We start from the raw sequence: 22,678 nt of genomic DNA on the forward strand, positions 1-22,678 counted from the left end.
TTCGAATACAGCTTTGGCATATGTTTGTCCTCCGGGTTTTTAATGTCTCTCTTATCTTCCTCTTATTTACCATGTTCTCTTTTTCAGTCCCTTTTCTCATTTTAAATGATGTATTTCATCTATAACTGTTATCTTTTCTTTTAGTCCTATGTCTTCCCTCACTATTTCTACTCATCTCCATTATTATGTTTTTCTATTGCCTTTCCATCTCAGCTCCCATTTTTCTTTTTCCCCCCATCTCTGCCTTTTCCACTATCCATCCTTCTGTACCACTGTGAGATTTTTCACCTCTGTCACCCTCCACCTTTCAAGAACTTGTTTATAATTCAACTCTTTCTATCTTTAGCAAGGCTTTATACTTCTGCCCTTCTAATTCCTGGTTGTTGGATTCTCTTTACTTCACTCATCAGAGCAAAGGACACGACTGTACTCAGGCACAGGGTGGTACAGACTCAGTCAATATGTATATTCCTTGTCTTACTGACAGTCCAAGAAACAGAATAAGAAAGAGCAAGGACCAAAAAAAAAAAAAAAGTTTGGTTTTCACTGCCAGAGAAAATCCAGGATGTACAAACTAAACTAGTCAATACTGGTAGAAGGTGCCATTTTCCAGGAAAAGACTTCACTTTACACGTGGCATCTTAGTTCAAGTTCTCTTAGTTAAAAGCACTACGTTCTTTTCAAGCTGCTTTTAGTGTCTTCCTAATTGAAGAATGCACAGCTACTTTTGGCATTAACATAGTAACAGAAGATTTATTATTTTAATCCTCTTCTAGTTTCCAATTTCCTTTGGATATTTGCTATAAAATTCATTTTTGTGCAATATTTTCTATTGTTTGTACAGATGGCGTAGGCATCTAAATTAGGTGACAGCTATGCAAAAGGATGTTTCCCTAGTGAGGTAAGTTTTCCTAATGTTCTGAAATCTTTTGTGAGCAGCGGCCAGCGTATCAACATTTAAGATAAATTATTATTAAGGATTACAAAAATTAGGGAACAGAGACTCATTTATGAAGACTCTTTTTTGACCTTTTGATGGAATTCAAGGCTTTTTGTTTATACTGTTAAAATATATATTTAATTGATTAGTCTAACAGTCTCATGCCCTGGGTTTATAGCACAGACATACGCTAGCCCTGGCCAGAGGCCAGGAATTCAAAGTTCATACCCATCCAGAGCTTCTGTGAGGTTCAGACCATTTTGAGCTAAGGTGTTAGTCTGGGCTAATAGCTGCTGCAGTTTTACAACTCAGTTTCTATTAAATACGGTCAAATTGCAAGATGGAAAACTTGTATTCACTTCATTATAAGTGATTAGTGAAAGTATTCAAGGGTCTAGACATCCAGAGAAGGTAAAACTCTCAGATATTACAGGCCATGGCGTAATATGCCACTGGGCAGTGTACAGAACGAAAATCCTTCTCTGCTGTGTTGCAGCTGGAGGCCTTCATCCCGCATGATGCACAGCATTGTGCACACTGCCGTTAATTTCATCACATTAGCAAATGCACGCATGCAGGATTAGGCCATGGGATATCATCTTAAAATCATGGAGAAATTGGGTTTCCCATAATAGTACACAATTTCAACTGCCAATAATCTCATCGAGTTCTAGACTGAGCGCACATTTAGATCTTGCATAACACGTAGGATTTTTTTAGTGCTGGCAGAAGGAAAGAGTCTGATGGCTTTATTGATGTTGAATCACACCTTACACAAAGAGAAGTGGAACATCTGAAGCCAGCAGGACCACCTACACATGGGAGAAGGTCTTTTTTGAAAGGAATTGATGAATTTCACTTGCTTAAATTCAGCTGACATCCTATAATCCCTACTGTCGCTGAAAAACTTCAGCCTCAGGTAGTATGTGAAGGGATATCGACATAAAAGATGGTTTCTAGCCTTCATCTTCAGTGGTATATTAAAAGTTACGTCCAAAAAATTATTCATGTGGATGTGCTTGCTCTCTCTCAACAGGCATGCTATTTCACTGCATAAATCCGTCATACCAAGACCGGCAGCGTTGTGGATCATCTCTGTTCAAAACTATTCTCCTTCCATGCGAGATCTTGACATCTCCAACTGCACACACGGGACAGTCTTCTGGACTGACACAATCCAGGGACAGCTCATCAAGTATTTTCCCTGTTTCAAAATAGCACATTAGTATAAAGATGCCAATTTTCAGGAATTGCAAAACTAATCATTGCATTTAGCAGAGTTGGGCTCAAACGTTCTGCATACTGTGCTTGTGTTACATCCACTGTCAGCTTGACACAGAAAAGTATTTCCTTCCTTCATGACCACTTTTATTTATATACTGGAAGTACTTAACCTGGAAGTAAAACCTGCAAAAGCCAGTACCATAAAGAAGGTGAATATATCTTTAGAACAAAAGATTGAAGATGACAAGAGAAAATAGCATTTTCCTTTTTACACTTATATTATTTATTTCTCCTGCTCTCCCCTACCTTACTCTGATCAGAGATACCAGGGCCCAGAATAGATACTTTGGGTCTTAAAATACTCTTTTTCTTTGCCTTCATGTCTTCTCACTCTGCCTTGAGAAGCTACTTATTCATCCGCATTTTCAGTCCCCTTTTGGATCTTGCTTGTCTTTCACTCTTTCCCTTTCTGTCTGTCTTTCCTATCCCCATCCCATATTACCCATATTTCTTCCTTTCTTCTTTTTACGAAATAGTTGTTGGGAATAGCTAACCTGAAAGCTCAGGCTCACAGGAGGATGCCTGCTGGGCACTCTTAGGAGCATCAGATCCTGGGAGGTAGTAAGCAGACTAAGGCAATAGGTTTCCCCCACTGCGGTAGTTGCTCTGAAGGAGAGCATTTTATGAGCATCCAGCAGAAATTCATACCCTACTTTTAACCACATAGTCAACAATCTCTGTTGCTACACAGCCCCTAATCCTCCTGTCTTCCTTTCTTATCAACACGTTCCCATCCTCTCTCATTTTTGCTGGCAGCGTTTCATTCTCCTCTTCTAAGGCACCACTTCATGCCCTCCACAACCCATGCCCATTTCACAAACTCAAACCAGGATGCCTAACCACCTTCTTCCTTATGCAGTAAGAAATTGTGGTGAAAACACATCAGTAAGCCTGTTAAGGAATTAACTGCCACATCTAAGTCTTTTGAAATCTCCAGCCTCACTAATCTTTTAATATTTTTGGAGCGTAAGACATCTTTCCATGCAATAGGAACACTTAGGGGGTCAAAAAAAAAACCAAACCCAAACCAAAAAAAACCCCAAAAAACCAAAAACCTCTACAGCAATACCTACAAGTACCAGGAGAATAGCAGAAAAAAGTAAGCCGCTGCTTAAAGCAAAGTTGGACATACCTGCAGGACAGTGTACATGGCATCCTTCCACACACTGCAGAGGGCACTCCAAAGGTTGTGGGTGCTGGCACGTTACAGGACAAGCAGGCCCACAGCTATTGTATCGCCATTCACATTGATAATCTAATTCTTGTTTATTCAGGTCCTCACAGCTTTGTGCTGTAGGGTGAAAGAATCGGAGGCAAGAAAATCAAACCAGAGTGTATTCACCACACCTCTCAAAACTATGACACCAAACTTGCTACTGGTTGGACCAAATACACATAGAAAAAGAAAGGTTTCCATCTTTAAATAAAAATATTTTACTACATTTAGAAGAGGCCACTTCTTCACACTTAAAATTTTTTTCACATAATGAAGTAGATCAGAGATTTTGCGGTGGGTTTTTTTTTTTGATAAAAACTGAAAAAAAAGGATCCTTAAATTTTAATTAAAAAAAAATAAAAGGTACAGAAACCTTTTCTTTGTCTACATTTGTTTGTACTGCAGGCTATTATATCCCCTTATTGAGGGAATGTTTTTTCCAGGTATGGCTCTGAATATAAATAGAAAAGGGAGAGGAAATGTCACCATCAGCTGCTAGCCCAGTCCCATTAAAGTGAATTTCTCCAGACATCAGTGGGAGCAGAGCTGGACAAGAACAGTCTATCTGAGCCAACAGCTTACTGATTAAAAGCGTGAACCCTTTCACCCAATGCTTCATCTACCCTGTACTTACGGCACAGAGCTGGTGATCTCCAGTGCACAGCAACACCTTTTTGTGCACAGACATGTGCATAGGCTGCTATAGCATCACAGAAGCAAGCACAGTCCCCAATAGATTCACAGGCACAAGTGTCATACATGCAAATATCTATGTAGGGCTCAGGATTCACCTACAAAAGAGAAATACAGGGTACAGTCACTGATGCCCCTCATCTCCTCCTTCTAGACACATTTAACCTTCAGATGGTCTGCCTGCTCCATTCACGAAGAGTGAGGTGCCACATAAATCTGTGCAGGTCTTCAAGCAGAAGTTATTCTATAGCTTTTTACCAGGGGTATCCTGCCTTTTCCCATGAAGCATCAGCTACAGGACAGGGTCAGAGACAAGAATGCCAATTAGTCAGTCTCCTCCAAGCCCTGTATGCTGTCAGCACAACCAAACGTTTCCCCTCAACTGTAATCGGTGTCAGCACAGATCATGCAGAATTGAAGAATGTGAAACACATGACACAATACTCACAAGTTTTTTGCATTCTTTAAAGAGATCCCCAGACAAAATGCTGCATGACGTTTCTACCATCACCTGCTTCACTATGTTTCCATTACACAGTGGAGACATCGAGGTCTGTTCCCAGTTGGGCTTAATAATGTAAGAGAGAAGCACACATTGGATTAGCCTTGCCTTCAGGACCTCGGGACTCTTCAAATTGAACACATTCATTAGCACTAGACATTTTTCCATGTCAAAGGAAATTGTCAGGACCAATCCTGCCACGGCAGAACACAGAGTAGAGCAGGTCACCTCCTGCATTTTCTGCAGCTCTTACTTGTACACCACATTTTTAACATAGATATTTTGATGACAAAAAGTCCCACTGTACCAAACATCCACCCTGAAAAACAATCATTCCCAGCTCTACAGAATGCCCACGAGACTCACAAATATGCTCAGTCTTCAGCAGACAATACCCATAGCCACTGCTCAGTAAGTCTTCCCCTCTCCCATTTAACTTATCTAAGAAGAAGGAGCACTAGTATTGTCACAGCATTTATGGACAGTCTGCAGGCCCTGTCCTGTGCCTATTACACTGAAACGAGAAGCTGCTCCTTCTCAGCCTCACCCTGCAGTCTCATTCCTCATTATCGCAACTTCTTCTAGTGCTCCGATCGAGTCATATCTAAAAAGTGATATTCAGCAAAGTAACACTCTGGCTATGTCACACTTGCAGGTGATTTATCAAACTAACCCAAAAGATTTCATGTGATCAAAAACAAATGCTTCATTTTATTTTCTGATAATTTAAATCTTTTAAGGTAATATCTAAATAAGGCCTTTTTTCCCCCTCTCTCTTTTAAAAAATTAGACCAATTTTCAAGAGAAAGTTTTCAGCCTTAAAAGCACCATCTGAATGAAATGCTTCATATTATAAATGTCAGCGCAAGTTGTCTTCAAGTTGTTTCCCCTCACTTTTTGATCTGGAAATACTTTTGGTCATAATAATTGTCAGGTCAAGACAAATTTATTATTCAATTTCATTCTTTCAAAACTCTGCATTTGGAAAACAGAAAGTACAGCCTCATGCGTAGCATAACTAGTACCCCATGAAATCACCTAATTTCTGGCAACAGCACATAGATAATACTTTCAGATAGCAGGTAACATCCTCAATATTCAGAAGCAGTGATAGCATGTCAATAAGGTCTTCATCCCCTCCTGTACCTTGCTTTTTCTCTTCAAGCCTCTCCAATCTGAAAATAATAACTGAATGCTCTTTAAAGGAAGAAGATAGAAAGAAAATCTCTACATTCAGTTGTTCATAAATGGACAGACTAAAATTTGGGATATAGAATTTTGGATAGGGAAATACAAAATTTTTATCTGAACTGCCTCTGCCTGAAGATTACAGCTAGGTTTTTTAGATTAAGCTCTAAAATGAGATTTCCAGTTATACCTCGATTTCAAGCATCTGGGCTGGCAAACTTTATGAACAGCCTCTACCTTACAGATTGGCTATTTTAATATTCATCTGAAGCCAGGCAGCACAGAGGCCTTCAATAAGTTAATTGATCTTTTATCAGATTTCAAGAAATAATATTATTTGGCAAAAATACGGGGGAAGGAGTTCATTTCCATTTATTTTTATCCTTTCAAACCTCTTTGCCTGCTCTGAAGTGATACTGTAACCTGTATTAATTCGTTTTCACAGTTCATTCACAATCACCTTTTCAACATCAGCACAGTATGGATTAACTTTCCAAGAATTCCCAAAGTCAACTGGATCAACTTCAAGATGTTCATTGCTGCTGGTCAAATCATTGTTTTGGATTCCATCAAAATTTCCACACAGACCACACACTTGATCCTTGCAGGGAAAGAAACACAAAATACATAAAACTTACATCTGTAGACCAGCTCAGGGTTTTGTTAAGAAGTCTTTTTAGCCTAGTGCTTTAATGGCTTAAAAACTGAATTATCCCTGGCCTTGCCAAGTTCACTAAAATAGACATAGTCTCTCACAGAGAAAGTGTAGCTCCTATTCCCATTCTACTTTGCTGAAAGCAGGACTGTACTGTCTCTAAGGGCCCCAGGAATAAAGGTGATGACTCTGATCAGAGGTGCCTGTTGGTTCTGTTTGGAGTATGTCCTTACAATCCCATTTTACTTCTAGAGATGGCTGCCCTATCGCCATCACTAGTAAATCTGGCTCCTTATACTGCTTTTCCTAAATACAGAAGAAATCACTCAAGGCATAGTTATTCATAGTCATCCTTTCTGTCATAGCTCATGTCTAATGACCCAGAACGTACGCCTTACACTTGAACTACCAGGAAAGTAAGCAATCCTTACTGTATTACAAAAAAATCCCTTCATTTTCAAGCAAGTGCCTGATATTCCACGGAACTCTATCAGCACGTCTGCATTTAAAAAATGCTACTCCCCATGAGACAGGGTAAGTGCACTCTTCAATGAGAATAAAAAGTAAAGCAAAAACCACTTACTTTGAAATTGCCTTTTAAGATAACTGAGACTCCCATGGCCAGATCCCAGGTCACACTGATGCTTTTGCCCAGCAAAATGATGTAATAACGGCCAGACTTCATGACTTCCAAATCACTGTCATCTTTAGGAGGTACCTTGATGTTTACCTGAACAAGAAAAGCACATTGTGCTATCGACTGCGTCTCTAATTCTGATTTGATGCAGGTCGCTTTCCCAGTGGGACACATGCACATAGGTTCAAACTATTTTCAAACATGCTGTTCTCCAGAGAATAGATAGTTCCCATAAGTTATACACATGCTCCAGAGCATTTGCAAAACTGTAAGCAAGGCACAGGTAAGGGACTGATTACAGGCTTGTTTCTACACAGAAAGGTTGCTGTGGATAAATTACTGCCTTAGAAACAAAGCTTAGAACAGTAAATTCAAAATTCAAAATTAAAAACAATGCTTAGAAACAAAACTTAGAACAGTAAATTGGGATACAAGTACGGTATTTCAATCTCGTCATGTTTCTATAATTCTGAATGAGGCAAGTCCCTCATGCTCCCTGGATGTAATATATACTCACCACAAATGCTGACACACAAAGCAATGATTGCTAAACAGAAGAAGGGCTGATAAAGAAGACAAGGTATACCCAACTAACAATCAGTTTAGTCTTCAGGTAATGGTTCACTGAATAACTGCATTTTATTTTTATTTTATCTTTTTAGGAAACCAACAATTCTGTGCTCCTGAGGCAGGTAGTGACAAAAGGGCTGGCTAGGTTTAAGAGTAATGTGAACTGGGAGAACCACATGCATCGGTGGGCTCTGGAGGACCAGAGTCCAATCCTGAAGTCAGGAAGGACTTTCTTCCCAACCAGCTACACCAAGAGGAAAAATCCTGAGAGACAGCTTTCAGTCTCTTCATTTTTCCATCACTTTTACTTCCCCTGTGTGCCTCTTTCCATCTGGCTGCAAATTCATCGCCTCCAGCTACTAAGAACTTAGGAGATTAATTTAAAATGCTTTCTTTCACACCATAATCCCCTTTCAATGGGAACGCTAATAGGATTATTGACCACATTTGGAGAGAGAGGTCTGGCATGGCTGTTACTTTAAGCACCACTAATGCATCAACTGAAAACTGCTTAATTCTGGAAGAGGCAGATGAAAGCTTTCAATCAGTACAAATAGTGATTAAAGCAAGGGAGAAAGAGGAGCCTACAAACCATTCACCCACTCTCCGGTTTGAGGGCAAAATATTTCCTCATCCCACTATTCTTTCTTGCTCAATTCAGTAAAAGCTCAGCACCATAATTCAATTCTCGTCATCTCTGGGTTATTATCAGCAACCTTCATCCCCAGAGAAGACAGTTCACACCCTTCAAGGACCTCCTGAAGAAGGCGTTCCATGTCTTTGGGGAAGAATACGTTAAAAGATATTTCAGGAACTGGACGCTTTTTCATCTTCACCTATGCCCATTGTATTACTGTACAGTCTAGTCACACCTGATCACTTATCTTCTAAATATAGTAGTCTCTGTCTTTCCAAACTCAGGCAAAAAACAGAGGAAAAAAGCTGAGTTGGGAGATTGACTTAAATTACAGAATTTCTATGTTTACGGAGGCTTTTTGCCCAACCATGAAGTCATAAACTTTTGACCTTGCAAACTGGCAGATTTATTTGTTTCAGAAGAGAAAAAATGATTTCATGATTTTTTTTTTAATGTAAACCAGAACTGTAACATGCAAATACTTCAATTAAGCCCCCATTTACTTAAAACTAGAGGCAGCTCTCAAAACAATATCATCTTAAAACAGTATTTCTTGGAAACCTTTTAATGGCAAAAAACCGCTTGTTTCTCCCGGTTGCTTCTAAGGATTCTTGTGGAAAAAGAGTGTAGGAAGTCATCACTGTGTGAGAATTTGCCTAAGAGTCTTCATATCGGTTATTTTTCCTTAATCTCTCCTTTGGTTGCTGTTATTTCTAAGAAAACCTTCTCTAGATATTACACTGAGCCTTAAACTCTCTAGAAAGACAGCTAAAAATTCAGTCAAGGTCATGTGGCCAGTCTTGTGATACAGACCTAGCTCTTGCAAGGACACATTCTCTTAGGAACCCAACACCGTCTGCTGCTGGAGCTGCTGCATGCCTCATCACCTCCTGTCTTTTCTGGCCCTTCTCTAGGTGCTCCAACAGAATCACAGCTCTTCTGAAAAATACGCCCCCTGAAGAACTTTTCAGACAATGCCTGGCTCTATGGACTTGATGATCCCTGCACTACCGGTCACCCTCACCCTGGTAGGGGATTCTTTAGTAGTAGAAATAAAGAATTGATTGGGCAACCAATAAGTCCTATACTCCTTCCTCCAGCAACCAAAAGCCTACACGTATCATATGCTGTCAAGATGCACTGCACAGACGCTATTAACAATGGCCAAATTTCACATGTCCCCGTCAAGCATCAGTGGCACGCAACAATTTGCAGGCAACTCGCAGGCTGTGCAAAACCTGGTTCAGCTTTGTCCCTTAACACAAAACAAGGTAAAGGGAGAGTGGTTTCCCCTTTCACTGGGAACATTTTTGCAAATCTCTGGTCCAGATGCCAGTTCAGAGCACAGTGTTTCTGAAAACTGAGCAATTGAAATACTATAATCCACTGGAGCTCTCTAATGTTTGAACACACAGTCGGTCTTGTTACAGCGCCCAAGGCAAAGAGCTGAACTCTGCCCTTTGAAACGCTCATTTCCTGCAATGGAGGGACGTGGAAGTGATTCTTGGTTAATTCGTCAGTGTCTGTTAGTAGGAAACTGGCAAAAAAAAAAAAAAAAAAAGAAAAAAGAGAATCCAGTCATCTGGATTTTCCACCTGACACTTTAACAAGGGAAAGGATAGTGATATTTGCTTCTGCAGTATCAACTTCTTTCAGCCATGACTTCATTTTTTTCTGCATTCTCAGTCCTTCAGATTTTAAGTCAGAAGTTTCACTAGTCATGGGTCAGTCACTTATTCTCTTTCTTCCACTTAACCTTGCTTGAGATAGACCTCCCATGTTTAGAAAAGCCATTCCTCATAAGAGCTTGCATTGAATTGCTTCTTGCCTGAGATAAATTTATTGGCATCAAACAGAAATACCACAATGGCATTATACCTCTGGGAACAAATTAGATAATTCTAATCCTGACAATCTGTTCATTTTATGTTCTAATATTCAAGAACCACTGAGCATAAGGCCATTCCTGCCTTATCTTACTAATCAACCTGAAATTCTTTTCCCCAAAAAAGGGAAAGAGAAAAGAAGCATACATACGTTTCCATTAAGCAACTCTATTTCCCCACTTTCATACAGAATGATAACCCTTTTGGTGCACTTTTCTCCCGTGAAGCCACAACCTTCATTTGAAATTAATATCCGGAATGTCCCAGAGTCATCCTTGCAGAAATCCTATCAGAAAAAAATAAACGAATGAGTCATTAATGTAGAACATTCAAAAAACACATACAGATCTATGGAGTAAAAGGAAAGCTCAGCTAATACCCTGTGTACTCTGGGGCCAGTAAGATACATGTTGGCATGTCAACTGTTCCCATATTCATTTACTTTGGGCTTAGTGTTGCTATTTGTGGGGTAGATTTCTGGCTGCTGCCACAAACCTCAGGCTGATGTTAGGGTCCTATACCTTTATTCATCTCTCCTCTGTGCTACGAAGAAAATGGATATTGTCAATGTACTCCAAATAGGTTGGTGCATGGGACAGAACAGTGTCTTGGCCAAAATGAAGAAGCAGAGTCTGTGCTGCTGATGCATTTAGAGAAGGTTCACTGAGCACTTCTTGTCTGTCTCAGTCAGACAGTAAGCCATCACTACAGGATAAAGAGGCTAGTGGGAAATGAGGAAAGATTGATTTATGGGTATCCGCAATTCCTTGTTAAAGGTAAGATTCAGACAGCTCCTCTCTCTACCATTCTGCTACCATATGTTTTATGACTGACAGGTTGACACGTGACAACCTAACTCATTTCTATAGAACACAATGCAGTCTTCAAAGTTCTCAAGGCGTCTTAGAAGTCACTAATGAGCTCTGCCCTCCTCTACCCTACGTCTGGCTTAGCAATAAAGAATACTTTACTGTGATTTGTCCAAATGTTGGACTTCTCTTCTGGTGTAAAAGAAGTGTATTATCAGACAGCTTCAGCATTTGACATGTTCTTACCTGGACTAATACATATTGACAGTTTCCTGGAAACTTGTATTTCAATCCATCAAATGTCAAATAATGAGCTGTACCAATGACAGTGCAGGTGCCATCACAGGTATTTTTAGTGCATTCCCACTTTCGACCACGACACACACTATAACAGGGAAAATGAGTCAATGACTGCCATCATTATTTCCAATAAACATTATTTCAAATAAGCAAGAGAAAGCAAGGTACTATAGGCCAAGTGAAAGAGCAAAAGCTTCTGCCTCCAGGAGCTCATGATCTGAAGACTCTCCAAAAGACACACAAGCGGTGATAAGCTACTATTTTTCCTCATTCTGCTATTTTTCCTGGGTCTGGGTAAAGGATTAACCTACTGCAGACCAAACAGGAGCATTGTTCCCCTATGTGTCTTAACTCAGCCATCAATTGCAGCTCTGTGAGGACACTTTGCAGTTCTCTGTGCTGTGATCTGTTCTCAGGCATGTCCCCAGCAGATCCTTTATATGTTTGGCCTTGAGAAAGTACTCTTAGAGGGCTCCATGACTGGACTGCTGGAATCCTTCTCTAGATGGACTTCCATAACTATGTTACACTACCGTGCACCAGATGACACTCTCATTAACATAAATTAACATACAGTAGTATTGGATGCATAAATCCAAATATTGCATTAACATGTTACGTGAATAAGGAATGTGTTTCCCTTTTTCTTACAAGCTGCGTGTAGGAGTATGTGCTTTTTGAACTTACAGAAAAAAAGGCCTGGACAGAGCCTGCTAGAATATTTAGTAATACTATTAGTGTTTTATTTTGGATATCCTGCTCTGCTCTGAGTAACCTTTTAGAAAAACAGATTGATTACCCTCTAAGGACCACTACAGGTTAAATATGAAGTATATCAGCAACCCTGTTTTTATTTGCAGTACTGTCCATTTTTCCCTCATTGAAACCTAAAATAGTAGTAAATTTAATATCCAGCTGATGCCAAAGGACATGCGTTTACTTTAGTGATCAACCTCTGGGACCAAGTAACCAGGGCTGTAATTCAGTCTGCCCAGTGGCTTTTGTTCAGATTATATACTTGAGAATAATACTACCCTTTCTCCATAGATGTCTCTCTGTTCTTACATGAAATTCATTCTTCATTATAGTTTATCTGACCTAGCAATTGCAGACATTACCTCAAAGCCTGACAAGAACACACACATGGATAGAAATATTTATTTTTCTTTCATAGGTACATAAATACATATACTCTCTGAGGACAGTCCTATGGTCTGATACTGTCCCCTGAGGTCTCTTGTGGTGATCAAACCAGAACATCTGCCCTGCAGCAGAATTCAAGTTCGGCAACATACAAGTAGGACTCCAAGCTAAACCTCAGCTTATGCAACCAGAGATGTGACAAGACCCCTGATCATGAAAGGAGACACACCAGTGGTTCTCTGGCTGCACAGCTTGCAAGTGATGTCAAGGTCACCTCCTAGACTTTCTCACAAGCACAGGATACGCAAGAAAAAAAAAGGGGATATCATGATATACAAAGCAAAACAAGATGCTGCCTTGTTTTTTCAGGGGGAGGGGAATTCTGAAGAGCAATCAAACGCAGAGTTGAGGTCATGATGTCGTTATACCCACACGGCTGTAGCAGCTGTACTGCGCTGTCATTACCATACAAAATCAGTGATGCCACGATGAAAGGGAGAGAGTTCTTTGTTTCTCTCCTCCTTTTGGACTCTTTTAGCCCTTTGTGGTTTTTTTGTTGTTTTGGTTTTTGTTTTGTTTTAAAAAATAGAAAAGAACTAAACAACAACAACAAAAAAACCCAAACAACACGTGGTGACCATCTTGTGAGTGCAGAATCAAAATACAAAGAAAGCCAATTTTCTTACCTTGGAGTAACTCAATTGGCTTCAGTGTAATTATGCCAGTGTAACAGACAGAAGGAAAAATAGCAGGGCTCCCAGTCTTCATGATTACATCAAACCAGCCGTATTCAACACCAATCATTATTAAATTTATAAGAGTTTCCAAGAACATTTGTATCCTTTGATTGGTGTGATACATAATAATCTAAAATTTACACGGTACCCTGATAAATCAGGCTCAAGGAGGTAAACACCATTATCCTCATGTTTAAATGAGAGAAAGAGGGAAACAGAATTAAGGATAAGAAAAGACTTCAGAGGATCCACCCAGTCCTCTTGACCTTTTCCAGAGGTATCCTGGAGAACCACATGCCTTGCTACAGAAGCTGCAGGTAGGAAAAGGGATCTTTCCCTTGGCATCCACGGACTTTTGATCAGTGAAATAAATTGATTTCCTAACTAGCAAGAAACTGAGCAAACAAAACATAAAACAAGGTCAATGAAGCATAAAATCTGATCACTCTTTTGTTTGTTATTAATTTTGGGGAGTTAGAGTAGCATCTGACACCTCATCTAATAATCTAATCTAATAATAATAATTTAATAAGCAATAGCTTGCTTGAGGTTGGAGAAACATTCATCTACTAAACACTATATGAACGCAGATGGACACCATCACTGCCCCAGGGATTTTTTAATCAAGCTCTATAAGGGCAGGGAAAGAGGAACTTTATCCCTGCTTTACAGATGTAAAAACTCAGGGATAAAAAACCTCAAGTACTTTCCCAAGATCAAATTGCTAACCAAAGAAAAAAAAAAAAGGGTACTGAACCAAGTTCTCTAGTAATGCCTTAACCCAAGCATAAGCATTGTTTAATCTTGATAACACTTCACAGTATAATAAATATTGTACAATACATTTTCTTCAAAGAATTAAATATCTGTAACATGAAACCTATTGCACACTGTTCTATTAAATCTCTAATAATAGGTAGAGCATGACCACAATTTCGTATTTATGTGCACGGACAGATTATAAAGTAAGTATGTGGTGTAGCAAAATTCAGATTAGCAAATTTCTGCTGTGTACTGCTTCATAAATGTTATTCCAAAATTTTCACTGAGCTCTACAACGAATTCCCAATACATAGCATAACAAAAGTTTTGCCACTAGCTTAGACTTGGAGACATTCCGTTGTTCATGAATTAGGGTGTCCCATATGTCAAGTCGAATATAAAAGCCAAATCTGACACCTCTGGCTCATATATTGCGTTTGCAGGTGTTCACATCTGGCTAAGAACAAGTGAGAATGAGAACTCCTGCAACAGCAGTACAAAAAGCAAAAACGAAAAGGAAGATCTGACCTCCAAAATGCAGACTCTCAATTCTTATTAATTCTCAAAGCAATACTAATTCCCTATATCACTTTCTAAATGACATTTGACTTGATATTTGCTGAGAACTATCATGAAGCTTTTCAAAGTCACATAGTTCAAAAAGGCTCTAGTGACATATTTGAATGGACCTTATTTCCAATTTTACTTTCATATTCAAGAAAAATACCCAAAATGAGAGGAAGAACTTTTTATCAATGAGAAAAAGCATGATTTCTAACATTTTCTTGACCCCGATACTGAAGAAAATTCTATGTATTAGAGGAAATGTCACTTACAATGGCATGGCCAGAAACAAAAGGTCAGTTACAAGAATGAAGCAACATGGTTATGACTATTTTAAGATTGAAGATTGTAAGACTGACTGAAAATAAGATGACTGTGCAAGGGTTTTGTGAAGAATCTTGCACATTACGCACCACCACCTAGGAGTTTTACACCTTACTGTTACTGTTTCAACAAAATTTTCATTGTGTTTGTTTTTCAGCTGAGTCACTTTTACTTAGATGCAACGTAAGCAGGTTGCATCCTGCTTACGTTAAAAGTAAAATAGATAAAATTATCAACTTCTACTCTATCTTCCTCCCTTCAACCCCACTTTTCCCCAGGTCTACTTATAGTACATGATTCACAATGTCGTATGTAGCTGCAAAGGAAAAAAATCAAACAAAACATCGGAAGGTCAATATTTCCAGATAAAAGCATAAAACCTTATATCCAAGCCTGACTCAAGCCAGTTTAGGAGCAGTGCCACCAGTTTAAAAATATGACACTTGAAATCACTGTTGCTCAAAGATCAATGCACAAAAAAAAAAAATAATACAATCAAACCATATGACTCTTCAATGGTGCTGATTCTCCATCCAGTCATGCAGAGGATAACAGAAACACTGCTCCTGGGGGTGCCACAGAGCTGGGCAGGGACATTTCAAGTAAAATGTAGGAGAGATCCTGAAGTCTAAGTTCAAAGAAAATAGTTTCCACACTGCTGGTGGCTGGATGTCCTGCACCTTGGACTCTTGGATCTCTGCAGGAATGGGTGATTCCTCCCAATGTGTGTTCCCTCCGCAACCACACACAGAGAGAAAAGCAGCTCTCCAATGCAGCAAGCATGCTGTGCAGGCAGAAGCCACAACCTGGCCAGCAGGCTAACACCCTTACCCAAGGCTGTGCCAAGGGTTTCCTTCCACACACAGCCCAACACTTTCTTTTGAACCTACAAACTCTTTTTGGAGAACTAAAGACGATAGATAGGGATGCAGGTGAAAAATATGGAACAGTTATTCTTTTCTTCTAAGAAGATACTACCAACTTCTTTTCCTTTTTTGGTTTTTTCCCCTCTTTTTTTTTAATATATCAATGGACTGAGCACTCGTTGAGATAAAAGAAGTCAACTCATTTTCTGCCTGGTTCTTTAATATTTTCCTAAGAGCTCCTGCCATGTTATAGCTAGCATATCACAGCCCTTCTGCTGATGCATGATAATCAGAGGGCTGGAACACCTCTCCTGTGAAGACAGACTGAGAGCTGGGGCTGGTCAGCCTGGAGAAGAGAAGGCTCCAGGGAGACCTTATAGCAGCCTGCCAGTACCTAAAGGGAGCCTACAGGAGAGATAGGGAGGGAGTTTTTATCAGAGAATGTAGCAATAGGATGAGGGGTAATGGTTTTAAACTGAAAGTGGGGAGATTTAGATTAGATTTTAGGGAAAAATTCTTTCCTTTGAGGGTGGTGAGGCACTGAAACGAGCTGCCCAGAGAAGCTGCGGATGCCCCATCCCTGGAGGGGTTCAAGGCCAGGCTGGATGGGGCTTTGAGCAACCTGCTCTAGTGGAGGTGTCCCTGCCCATGGCAGGGGGGTTGGAACTTGACAATCTTTATGGTCCCTTCCCACCCACACCATTCTATGACTCTATGTGAAGGGCAGAAAAAGGAAGCATGACAGCAGAGCTTAGTGACAAAGCGCAGGCTCCGTTCCTCCCGCCCCCAGAGGAGCTCCTATATTGTTATGTTGTGTTGCAAGATCAAGGAGCAAATCCACTAGCTAGTGGCTATGGAGGACCTGCACAGACACACAGATTGCCTATTTGTTAAGGTACCAGGTACAGTTTACCGGATATTGCACCAGTCTTTATGCAACATGCAAAGGGAATATGTTGATCTATGCAATATGTGCATTACCACACTGCAAAACCGGACTTTATATGAAATAGATGTGTTTAGAAAACAATATTTGGTTTTCTTAGAAACGTCATAGGTGCCTTAGAGAAAAACAGAAAAACACATTTCCAGTGGCTCACCATGTGTTGCAGTCGTTAGTCACTGTCTCTCCCTTGGCATATTCTCTTCCGTTGTGAAAACATGGGCATCTCTCAGGAGCAACACACTTGTTTTCATGTCGCACCTACGCAAAACACATAGTTGGTCAGCACGCAGGCCTGTTGCTATGTGCCAGCGCACAGAGGAGTAAGCACAAGGACACGTGGATAAAGAATAAAGGAAAGGATAGAGAAAACAGTTCAAGACAATCTAAAGTAAGAAAGGTACAGCATTGCTAATATTTTTTTCCCATCAAAATAAATAGAGCTATAGGTACATAAATCACAGTCTTGTTTCAGGGGCTGAACACCAATTTAAGCTGCTGGGAGAATAAATTAGACCCTAAAAGAATCTCATTATGAGAAAGCTCAATTTGACCAAAACCAGGGGGAGGCGAAGATAAAATAGGCTGACCTGAACACAGAGAGCAGGTGAATAGCACATACTTCTCGCACACAACCTGAAGGATGGCCTACCAGAAAAGCAACCCGATGCAGAGCTCAACTGGGCTGAAAACTGAAAAGACAGCTACGGAGGAGGAGACAAGGAACCGCAGTACCGGAAGAATTCAAGCACAAATGAAGATTCGGTTGTCTCAGACAATGCCCCACAAAAAGAGCCTTAACTCCCCTGTCAGCTCGCCTCTGAAAACCGGAGTGGTTATTCATTTTCCTCCGAATGCCTGCTTATTCTCTATAAAGCAGCATAAATATCAGTCCACTTCAGACGTTTTTCCACTCTCACAAGCTCTCTTGCTGGGGAATCGGTCATTATGTTCTGTCGACAATTTTTTCTTTTTCATTTTTACCTTACTGGTCTTAGTTTCTCTTTGTATAAAAACAAACCACTTAAAAAAAAAAAAACCTGAACAAAACAACAACGACAAAACCCAAACATACAGTAATGCCTTTAGACTGTATCGGTTTTTTCCTTCCTTTTCTCCGTTATCTCTATGATTACTCCCTTTCCATTTTGAAGACAGCCAGTTTTAGAGAATCAAACAAGACCAAGGCTGGCTATGCTGCTTTTCACTTGGACGCGATTTTGCAAAGCCAGGGGTAGGTTTGGCTCTTGCTTCACAAAATACCGAAATGCAGAGCACTTCCCCTCCCTCTCATTCAAAAGTCACAAAGTATCACCTTCCCACTGTAAACTCTTCCTATAAAATCATTAAAATAGTTTTTGATTATTTTTTTTTTACCATGAAATACAGGCCAATGAAATCAATGTAGTCTGAACGCCAGGTTAATAAAGTAGAAGAGCTCTACCTTTTCCTGTGGGGACCTAGAACTGCCACAGGGAACTACTAATGAAAAGGATTTCACAGCCCGGAGACCCTTCATTCATATGCAGCTCCACATGCTCTGTGGCTTATGGAGCACTATATTATGCCAAATAAACTCACACTGACGGAAGCAAGATGGAAACAAAAAAAATGCTTTTCTAGATGATAGAGCTGGGGCTCTGCCTCGGATTTCATCTCCACAAAGAACAGGGAGAAAACAGGCCAGAGAAGACCATATGTTTCCAAGGGTGTTTAATTCCTTCCTTCCTAGTGGCACTCAGGAAAAAAAACAATATATGACTTCACTCTCATGGCTACATTTCTCAATTTTTCCATGGAGTTCAGCAACACAAGTCCCAATAGACTTGAGGGCTTGGGTACATAATTTGGGATTGGGCACATGGTTGGTAAAGGGAGGATTAGGACCTCTTCTACTTGCTCCCTCACACATTGACATGAAGCTAGTCACAGTCTATCCCCCAACTCTAAAAACTTAATAGCCTGGTATTAGTTTTTCCATCACAAATGTCCGGCCACCGTGAAGCTATAGTGCAGCAATTGTTAATCCACTGACAAAGAGGGAAAAACACCTTGTCTGGACACTGCAGAGTGGGTGGGTGGGATTTAGAAAGCAGGACGTAAATACACAAAGTGGATTTGACCAGGAGACCAATTAAGACTAATTGCTGCAAAACTCAATAGATTTGCTGCAAAATTTAGCAGATGATGATTTTGTTGGTAGCAACACCCGATCTACTGGTCATACTTAAACCACATGCAAAAGCTGGTGTATCTGTCAGCCTGGTGCTATGTTGTGTTACAAGTCCGTTGAGCACCACACCATGTGGTATTACCAGGCCAGTGGCATTATTCACAAACAGCTAGGCTTTCTGTGGAAGCCACCCAGTCCATCAATAGACTCCATTTAATACAGAAGATCTAACACTCCTGAGTGCCTGAGGACCACTGATGGGAGGCCATGAGTGTTGAAGAGGCAACCACAAGGCAAGAGACGGGTTTGTAACGAGAACACCAGCTCTTCTCCCCATCTCACACCCTCATGATGATTCTCCTGAGACCACATCCATGGGGACTATAAATTGTTGAATAGCTGATGATTCCCGCCCCCAATCCCTACTCGGGGACCTGACAGAAATGTCCATCATATCCTTGCTCTATCTTATTGATTGTTAAGCCTTGGCAAATCTTGCAAAAGGAAGGACAGTATTACAGATTTCAGAACGTTAAGATTATTCCCCCTTAAACTCTGCCATGATGAGGCTGAATTTTAGTCTCTTGGTCAACACAATTTTGATGAGTATCGCACCATCAAGGGAAGCTCAGGTTTTCATTCTGTTCCTCCTGATACACCTGAGGGCTTCAGCAGAAAGTCGGCCAAAGGTATAAAGGAGTAAGGGATTAAGTAAAGGAAGTGGGTGAGATTAGAACCCAATAGCTGATATATTTTAACTAAAACAGCCTGTCACCATTTCTGTGCAAAAACAAGTCAAACACGTGTTAGGACAGACCACTCAACATGTGCAGTCTTACACGCTTGACTTTTCTTTCCTGTGTTAGCTGTATGCTTCTTCTGTTTGTTTTATGAAGCATTATCCTTGGGTAGATGCACACACCAAAAAGCTGGTACCCACCTCCTTGTGAAGACTCTGTCACAGGATAAGCCTACACTGAAGAATATACAACAGAGCTAGCAGGAAAACCAAAATAGCACTCTATTAAGTTTCTGTTGAAAACAGTCTGGAAGAAAAAAACCTTTCAAACTTTTCCATTTAATATGTTCAGGGCGTTTTTTTTCCCTTTTTATACTGACATATCATAGTTTTATAAATAGTTTTATTTCAGCAGCCACAATACAATAAAACATTTAATTTCAACTTTAAAGCTCAGTTTTGCTTCAGTTGTTGGAAATTGAAAGAAATTAATTTTCTAGTTTTGGAGTGTCTGGATTCTGTGCTTTCTGATTGTTCTGCTCCTCTTTTTCCCCAGAAAGGTGGTTAACACTCCATTTGTATATTTATTAATATTTTCCAATGGGAAAAACCTGGAGCGCAGTAAACTAATCTGAGAAAGCATATTTTTCCCCACACTTCTGCACATATGTTATGATTTATTTTTTCTGCTCTGCAAAAGGGTGACAAGTATGGAGAATTTCCCACCCTCCAGATGATCAAAGACAGAAAAAGATGAATTACTTTTCATGACATAGTGAACATTTTTATTTTCAAGAAATCAAAACAACGTAAAATATTAAATCAAGATGAACTGGAAAACTTATTTTTCAGTTGGAATAAAGTAACTTTCATCTGCATTTTCTGATTGGGGAAATAATTAATTGATTGATTGGCAATTTCTATCCCCAGCAAAGTTTCCAATTCAAATCTATCCAACTGCAGCATCATGTTCATGAACAATCCTTGATTTTTTTGAAATTATTTTTCAGCTATGAAATTCAAAATTGGCAGGCAATTTGTGCATGCAGATTTCAGACTATGCATTGCTCTGTTTAAGACTGGTAACTTTGTTAACTTATCTGTAAACGTCTCTTCATATATGTTGGAATAACTTTACACTTAATTCCATATTAAGTGTATATAATTGCAAATTGTACTGGAAAGTTTTTTATGTAAAGTACATATCTTTTTTTTTTTCCTGATAGTACGAACCATTTTAGAGAAGCAGGAAGACTGATTTTTTTTTTGCTAGTAAATTATCCATGACCATTCATAATTTTTATATGCAAAAGAAAAATACTGCAAAAGAAAAAAAAAATCCTTCAGTAAAAAGGTAGTTCTTCCACAGTGATGATACGTGCAAATATTTGTTCCTATAAATGTTCAGTAATCTGTTTCTCCTCACAGTCATTCCTAGAAACAGTAGCTCACTTCCGTGAGTGCTTGTAAATTAAACAGGATTACAGAACACCAACAAGGGAGACTGACTGGTAAAAGTAATAGTAATACCTGTTTCCGGTCCCTTTACTGCTCAGCTCTTATGGTACAAGGCTGGTAAACACAGACTTTGTGATTTTGCAGTGCTTTACCTCAGTATGTCCAGAGTCTTTAAGAGAGAGAGAGGCAGGATGGAAAGGGGAACCTCGTCATCACCCCAAATCCTTCCATCTTTGGCAAATAATACTGGGAGCACAAAGACTCATTGGAGAATGCAGAAATAAAGAAAAAGCCTCCCCCAAACCATCCTGGTTAGGTACCTACTGGAGATGAGGAGGAAACTGCTCTTTGGTAACAAGCTGGCAGGTCCTGTGAAGCCGCACAGCAGGAGTCTAATGCATGGCCAAGGGTATCGATGTAATGAAAGCACCAAGCTTGATCCTGCCTTTGCGTGGCCATGGTTTCAATCAAATCACCTATATACTGGCTTCTCCCATCGTGGCTTTGAGAAACACGAATCTCGCAATTTTTATTCCCAGCCAGATAGAAAGCCAAGGAGAACAAGCAATTATAGACTGAGTTTACTGGAAGATTGAACCATACTGTCATCTAGCGGACAAAGAGCTTATTTTACTAGTTATTTTAAAAAATACTGGGCCCGATTCTTCTATCCCAATCCCGACAAACCACCTTGTTGAATTCAGTGGCGTGTTTTACATCACTGCAGAGTCAACTGGAGTTCTCAATTCCAGAATGCCAAGGGCTGTTTCTCCTGGCAAAAATTCTATTAAATAATTGCTTGAATGATAGTTCCAACCTACTGAAAAGGAATATGAAATTCTATACTAAACATGAAGGTTAATTGCTAGGAAGTTGATTTAGCGGGACAAGGGGCGGGGGGGGTGTGTGGTGTGTCACTTTGTTTTTTTCCTGTTGAGTAGTTACCATAATTTGCTTTCCATGATTATCTCGAAAGTGTATTATTACCATTACCCTGGAACTGAAACTAAATCTCAAGACCCTTCTCCAAATCAAAGAGGTCTGATATTGTTGTATACAGAGAAAGATTTATCGGAACTTTACAAGTATGCAAACTTCTGTAAGTTTACTTATCACACTGCTATTTTGGAATATTCTTCTCTAAAAAGACAGACATTAAAAACCTAAATGTGAAAAGGACTAACACTTGTTTTAAAATTGTGGTGAAAATTTGCTCAATATTGATACAAATGCCTTCAAATTATGTTCTGTATTTTTTCACTTTGGACCTACAAGATACTTCACGAGTCTGAGATTTTATCAACAGCTGGCATTTTATTCTGCAGTATCATCTATTTACATAAATGTGTATTTATCAGCAAAATATGGTAGCAAAGTTAAAATACATGAATATTAATGCTTTTTTTGTTTGTTTGTTTTTAGTAAGACAATGGAAGGAGTTTTGAGGGTGAAAACACCCATATTCATATAAAAGCAGAAAAAACAACGTATCTTTTTAAAAAAATACATGTTTCCAGGGAAAGTTAATTGATTTTTTAAATGGAATTTAAAGTAGTGGATGAAGTCGATTCATTAGAGCTGAAGCCTAAACATAAACATGCATCTCAACCCGGGGAGTAATAATCTGAGCCTGAACCTTGAGTAGGTATAAA

At 39.6% G+C, this 22,678-nt stretch overlaps 1 protein-coding gene across 1 annotated transcript in view; it reads right to left on the reverse strand.

Moving 5' to 3' along the window:
* The window catches only part of VWF (von Willebrand factor), a 145,593-nt gene that overhangs the window by 71,276 nt on the left and 51,639 nt on the right, over nt 1-22,678 (reverse strand). The window contains exons 19-27 of the mRNA XM_074168927.1: nt 16,814-16,917; nt 11,264-11,402; nt 10,360-10,494; nt 7,062-7,208; nt 6,284-6,424; nt 4,582-4,701; nt 4,075-4,231; nt 3,357-3,515; nt 2,009-2,144 (exon numbers count right to left, since the gene is read on the reverse strand). Of these exons, the coding sequence (XP_074025028.1) occupies nt 2,009-2,144; nt 3,357-3,515; nt 4,075-4,231; nt 4,582-4,701; nt 6,284-6,424; nt 7,062-7,208; nt 10,360-10,494; nt 11,264-11,402; nt 16,814-16,917 (1,238 nt within the window). The remainder of the gene's footprint in view (nt 1-2,008; nt 2,145-3,356; nt 3,516-4,074; nt 4,232-4,581; nt 4,702-6,283; nt 6,425-7,061; nt 7,209-10,359; nt 10,495-11,263; nt 11,403-16,813; nt 16,918-22,678) is intronic.

The sequence above is a fragment of the Numenius arquata genome, chromosome 1, assembly GCF_964106895.1.
Source record: "Numenius arquata chromosome 1, bNumArq3.hap1.1, whole genome shotgun sequence".
Classification (NCBI taxonomy): Eukaryota; Metazoa; Chordata; class Aves; order Charadriiformes; family Scolopacidae; genus Numenius; species Numenius arquata.